General features: G+C 48.5%; 1 protein-coding gene across 1 annotated transcript; it reads left to right on the plus strand.

Moving 5' to 3' along the window:
- Positions 1-729: 729 nt before the first annotated feature.
- Positions 730-1563, plus strand: LAJ45_01164 (uncharacterized protein; the record flags this gene model as incomplete). The annotated part of the gene is made up of 1 exon (XM_046110762.1): positions 730-1563. The coding sequence occupies one exon, from the start codon at positions 730-732 to the stop codon at positions 1561-1563; it is 834 nt and encodes a 277-aa protein (XP_045975940.1).
- Between the last annotated feature and the right edge of the window lie 5321 nt (positions 1564-6884).

The raw sequence follows: 6884 nt of genomic DNA on the forward strand, positions 1-6884 counted from the left end.
ATTGCATTTGACATCTGTGGTGCTCGCTTCCCCGCTGCGTGCACGGAACATGTGCAGGATGGAATAGGCAGAGAATAGATTCGTTTTGTGCCGGTGCTGTTCTCTTGTTTGTGAAGGATTACTTAAGTGAAATGGAAATTTCCGGCTGTCGTAGTACTATTGTCAGTCAGTCACTGCATGTGATGTTACTCCTATCAAGCACATGAGCTGTCCAGTGGTGTATATACCACTCAAGCCACATTGACAGCACCGTAGCGTGGTCGAGGCGTAACAGCCTCTACTACGTTGCATGACACCACCGGTTCGACCCGGGGTGGAAGCAGAGATGAAGAATGCCCAACATGGTAGCGACGCTCTTGAGGGATGATACTCATCACGTAAGTCTTTTGCCACTCGTTCTTTATGTCCATGCTTTGCAGCAAGCAAAGCAGTGGGTTTAACAAGATTCAAGAAAACACTGAGGTAGCAGTACAAGGATCGTACATGTGTGGCTTCGCGTCCCCAAATATCGTGGTAGTTCCAAGGCCGTGTTTCCCGTAGATCAATCAAGAGCCCCCTCCGACCTGGCGACAACCACTGCAATAGCCTCACCTTCCACCTCCATAACCCTCGACCAAAGTTACCAAACCACCTTTTCATTATCCGCCACACCCTACAGGACCGCAAGGACGTAAAGATAACCCCCATTCCACTTTTCTCACATTTACCTAAAAGCCTCAAGCCGCCATCATGTCCACTTCCGGGTATATGAACCCCAGCAACACCCGCCTCCCACACATCTCCGACATCATGTCCACTTCCAGATACACGGACCCCGCCAACGCCCGCCTCCCGCCCATCTCCGTAACACAATCCCCCGCTGGCAACGATACATCTGCTGCAAGCAGAAATCTCAAATGTTCAATTGCGCAGATTCTTAATCCTGCAGTCCCTGCTATATCCGATATTCACGAGCTGTCTGCGAGCGTCGACAACTCGGGGATTCCTTCCAGGTCTGGGGCAGAGCTTTGCGCACCTTCTAGTTCACGTGGGGACCCAATGATTCTCGACCCCCCCTCATCTTCTTCGAACGCTCAAGCTCCACCCACCACCATACAACCATTGATGGTCGTGATCCTCCCCGCCCCTGGCCTCACACCCCGCGACGCCCGCCACCTCACAAACCTCAACCTCGCTCTGTCGACCCACGCGGTACGCCGCAACTACGAGCGCCTCCACGACGCGCTGCTGTGCCTGGACTATGCGCTCAAGCGCGCGCCGTATACCAATACCGCTATCTATCAGCCGTTACTCGACGCGTGGATGCGCTACAAGGACCGGTATCTGGAGTATGAGAGTGAGATGATTAGGCTACGGCTTATCCCTGAGCCTTATTGGTATACGGTGTTGAGGAATAGGGTGTTGGTGAGGAATGTGTGGGCGGGGTGGGTGCCGGGGATGTTGGTGGGGAGGGGGGAGGGGGGGATGAGGGGGCCGGGGGGGAAGAGGGTGGAGATGGATGTGGTGGTGGGGAGGGCGTTGGCAAATATGGTTTTTCCAGTGGAGGTGCAGAGGGGGGGATAGGGGGGTGTTCAAATGCCTGGGGTACCGTGATGAGAGCGAGCAGTGCTCACTATCGAAATTTGGAAGGGGGTGGGCATGAGATGTGGTGGATCAAAGGGGGGATTATTATTACTGGAGGTGTACACATCTTATTACCAAAGCTTACTGGCGCTGATATTCCTGTGCGAGAAATGAATTAACTTATTCCTACTTTGTACTTACACATTGCATCAATGCTACCTTTCTTTCTAGTCATTTCTTTTCGTCTGGTATGGTTTGCAGACGGTCACGAATATGTACCTCCGGGTGTGTCTTTTGTGGTACGGGGAATTCTAGTTTTCGCTGGGTTGTAGAGAAAATGTTCTCTCCAATTCCAATCACGGGGGTTGTGACATGGTAGGAGAATCAGACTACGGACAGGAATTCACCGAAATACTTTGATCGTGATATCTACGGATACTACTATCAAGATGATGGGAGTAGAAGCAGTGCATCTAAAATCTAAGCAATGCATTCGAAAGACGACTTCACTCTTTGTGGGTCTCTTACAAAGAAACATAGCCTGAATTTAACTATTAAAGGAATGCTCTCGTGGTGAATTCGGAAACGCACGCCCGAAGACACCTCGCGACAACACACACCCACATAAATAGCTACCGGTAGCAGATGAAGAGCCCCTTGCTTCATTGCCTACCGCCCAAGAGTTACCGAGGGTAGATTCAGTCGTTTGCAGAAGCCTAACCTCGACTATATGATCACGTCCAGAATCTAACGATATGGCGTAGCTGAATGTCTGTACACAGGTAGTTTAGGATATCTCGCTTGATGCCTGCCATCTATGGCATCGAGTGAAGAGCTCCACTGGAACATTCCCTAACCCCACACCACCACCCTAGCTTTGACCGTGAATACTCGATGTGACTTACTTGGACCAGAGAGTACCTTGAGCAGAGGTAATATCAGATCGGTATTTTCATAAAACATGATATTCCAGTGGTGATCGAGGTAAAGGTATTGGGGGTCCGCACACCTAGTCGCTTGACATCAAGTGGTTTGGCTGGGCGCCAATATCGAGTGCAATCTCATGAGCGGGTGATAACTCATGATGCGGACGTGCCAAGAGCGCCTACCATCCCTGCATGCAACGTCCACTGCTCCCACCACCGACGTCGGTAGTTGTAATTTTCGGAGAGTTCATGCTAAAGAGGAGCACAAAACGTATGGAAGCGACATGTGGTCTCATCGCATCTACCCACATCCACCCTCCATCATCGGCCTCGCTCCCTCTTCCTCTCCCACGGACCAGGGTACAAATCCCTTTCGGTGGTTCTGGGCTCCTCTGGTCTTTTCGACCGCTTCCAAAGCTCCAACTTCACCGGTTGAGAGCACCAGGTATCTCAAGGCTTGGTCTTATGAGCTTGATTGGTATGGTTTTGTTTTATATTTTGGGTTTGTTTATTTGGGAGAGTTTCTTCATCTACTAACTTATTCCCGAATAGCTGCTATCACAAAGGACCTGGGCTTGATTGATTAAATGCCTTCATTGGACTAGCCACATCAGGCAGGTTTGTGGGGTGTCGAAAGCATCGGCCCACTGATAGGAATCACGAATGTCCCCGGTATATGGTCAAGTGGGTTGTGAATGGGTTTTGCAAACATTTCGATCATCCCCCTCCAAACCATCAGACCTATCACTGCATCACGTCAAGTTCTATCACAAAAATATGGGAATTGCCATTTTTCTTGATTCCGGTAAACACTACACTCGCGCAAGAACTAAAGACAGTACACATTACCAACCCCTTCCCTCACCCCACCTCCGCACCTATCAACCGCTAACCACCGCCACCAGCATATAGAAACAAGCTTTCTGTAGGCCATTGCTGCCGTTTCGGAGGCTACATACCTCACTTAAAGACACTTCCCAGCCTCAGTCGACCCACAAGGAAGAGGAGCAAAGCACATCCGGCCCTTACAGCAGCTCAAGTTGCTTATACATGGGTCCCCACGCTTTCCACAGCGTACCTGGGATTCAAGCTGGACTCTGAAATTGTAGACTTCATCATCGATCGACAGAGTCATCTCGAGACTAGCTGCAACGAGGCCGGTGAAGAGAAGGAGAAGTAGGGCGGAGAATTGCACTTTGCGGAGTAGTGGTTGAGGACGGGCTCTGAGAAGTTGAGGAGCTTGGAGGGAGTTGTTAACCTAATGAGTGGTGAGGTAGAGTAATCTTATACCCCAGAGCAAGGCGGGTTGTCGAGACTACTTGAGCGGAGATGAGGGGAAGTGTGAGTAAGATTGAGCTACTTTGTCTGCAATGCAGGGCTAGGCTGATTTTCAATACAGGAGTATCAATCAACCGAGACGCTCAATTGCAAGGTTTACTGATATGGCTAATGTGGAAGCATATCCGAACATCTCAGGCAAGGGATCAAGCCTTAGCGGTCGTTTGAGGGTCTCGAGACACACCTAGATGTTACTTCACCAGCCGATCTTTTGTAGGATCACCGAGGGGGGACGATACTGCAAAGATCACTATCACACTGATATTGGAATGGAGTTGAAGGATCAATATACTCTCATCTTGACGGACAAGAACAATCTCTCTCGTGTGGTATCACTGACGCAAGAGGTAGAATTTTTATGTGTCTTTTTTTCTTTGTCCCATATCCCCATACTAATAGCTTCAATAATGATCTAGGATCATACTCGGTATGTCATATCTCCTGACCACAACGAGATGGATCATGGTGGTCTCTCCGATCTTTAAAGTAGGACAAAGTCTAACCGGCCATCTACCTATCTCAATGTCGGCGCCCGAGGAGAGATCTCGCGCGCCACAGGAGATTGACCATCACGCGTACACCGATATGAAGAAAAAGGCTTAGTCTAATGCGCAAATATATCTCTTTAACCTTTAGCTGGGGATAGGAAATGGATACTGTCAAGAATACAGCATAACAACCGGAAGGCTGCCGGAAACTATATTTATGAAGCACACAGCTTTAAGGTGCGGAGCTTCCGTACAGCTACCCTGTCCCCGGCTTGATACAATCTTCAATTGGCGTCTAGTTACAGTGATATTATATTTTCCAAAGGATGTTTTAAACCTTATGCTTACCCTCAAGGGGCGAAGTCTAAGATATGCTGCCTTGTGTTACCCAGTTCCTATTTTCGAAAATGCGCGATCATGATTGGGCCTTGAAACCTGCGGAAGGAGGTGAATCTAATCAGGACACCCCCGAAAGAGCGCTGGATGCCTATCAGAATGGTTGATATACAGAATCCAGGTATGGTTGGATTAGGTGAGCACACGTTAGGCATAAGGTTCTGGCACGGGTCCAGCCACAACAGATTCGAATTGAGTTTAGAATGCAGACTCTGGTAGTTCAATACCCCTAGATGCCCCTGGGTTGAAGGTACCAAGTCTCCGGGATGTGTGATGCAAAAGTAGGGAGGTTACATTAGCCTCCTCAATGTCATAGGAATGAACAGAATCAAACTCATATGGAAAGATAACAACTAGGGCGATGTGCGGTTGACGCTAGTATGTGCAATATCCCACCGTATATGAGCAGTATTCATATCTCCCGGGTATTTTGGGTGTTCAGGTTCAGGACTCCCGAGTATATTTAGTCAGACAAGGATAGGTCCCCATTGCGCAGAATCGGTTACCTGGAAAGATGGAGATATACTAACAAAACAACTCAGAAGTAAAAAAGAACGGATATCATACTTTTTGCGGGGTCTCTATTCGATGATTCAACATAGATAGCGGTATCCATGGTTATTGGAACCAATCACAAGAACAAAAGAAAACGCTTTGCAAGGCAATGAAGGCTTTGAAGTATTCGAACATGTTCACAAATTACACGCTACTATATTCCAATACTCCAAAAGATTGGAGCATAATCTCCTGCCCGGATCCAAGCCATTACGATGTTCCCGCGTTTAGGGGGACCTTTCTGAATGAAGGGACATATCTGGGTGTAACATCACAAACAAGCCTTGAGAGATAAATCCAGCTATACCACCACACCTACGGGGTAACTTTGAGCACTAAAGGTAATTGTAGCGCCGCCGCTGCTGGTATCTAAGAGAAGGGATGAAAGGCACAGATCAACGACAAGCCGCATAGTTCGATCGATCACGTAGGGCACAGGAACAAAGGTATCACAGAACTCAAAGATATGCATATGCATGGTTGTTCGGCGCTCCTGGGCTTCTTCTGTGGGATACGTTCCACTACACTCTCTGCATGAGTAGACCTCCGGATTGAGGTAGGTCTCGGCTTAGGGACACCTAGGACGTTGGCTGGGGGCGGTGGCTATTCAGATCCTTGGTGTCTTAGTGGGTGGAGGTGATAGAGGGATATAGGGCAATAGATGGTCGGCTGATTAAAAACCAAATGAAGGGAGGTTAATTTATCTTGTCATAGAGGAAATATAATCGCATAGGTTAGTTCCAGACCCCCCAGCGTGAGGACTAAGTGACGTGCAGTATCCACATACCAACAAGATACATATAGAGAGAAAGCGTATCATCATCCGCCGGGCAGTTTATAAACATCCACTTGGTCTTCACTCTCCCCCATTCTTCTTCTCCAAAGAACAGCCCAAGTACCTTCTTTCGAAAACCCAAGTCCCACAACACTATGACGCTCCTCCTCCCCTTTTCCGTCGCGATACTTAGCCTAACCCTCGGCGTCTCAGCCGCACTCTTCATCAGACTTGTGATCATCGAGACAGACGACATCTCCCCACCCATTTCACCGAACCTCATGAACAGCGATGAAACACAATTCGGCAAGCACTGTGCACGTCACGGCGACGAATGCAAGACCTCCAAGGACTGTTGCGATGGGCGGTTATGCTACGCGCTATTCTCGTGTAAGTTGGACATCGGAGCCTGTCGTTGAGAAGTGGAGGTATTGGCGGTCTTGGAGGGTCTGCAGATTGGGGGGGGGGGGGGGGGGATGGTACTTGTGGCTCTCAATTGTTCTTCTTCATTGTAAAGTCTTATTTGTGTTGTAACTTTGAGTGTGAATGTAGTTAGGTTTTGGTGTGTTTTGTTGTTGTAGCGGAATTATGAAAAATTGAGACGATGGAAGCATATCTTTCCGAGCCCAAATGTAGCACATCGTGTGTGAAGGTTTGTAGTGGTATATCGGTGTTACGGAATGTTCTGGGGTGCCATGATTCTTCTCTAGGAATAGGTGGCAACGACACATGACAAAGTTCGCTGCGTACATGTACGGTCCAGCTCCTGGGTATCATCGAGGGTTAGGGTTGGTTCGGGGTTTTTTTTTTTTTTTTTTTTAATTCATTAATTGCATATTCGGC

This window comes from Morchella importuna, assembly GCF_003444635.1.
Source record: "Morchella importuna strain M04M26 chromosome Unknown Morimp01GS002, whole genome shotgun sequence".
NCBI classification, from domain to species: domain Eukaryota; kingdom Fungi; phylum Ascomycota; class Pezizomycetes; order Pezizales; family Morchellaceae; genus Morchella; species Morchella importuna.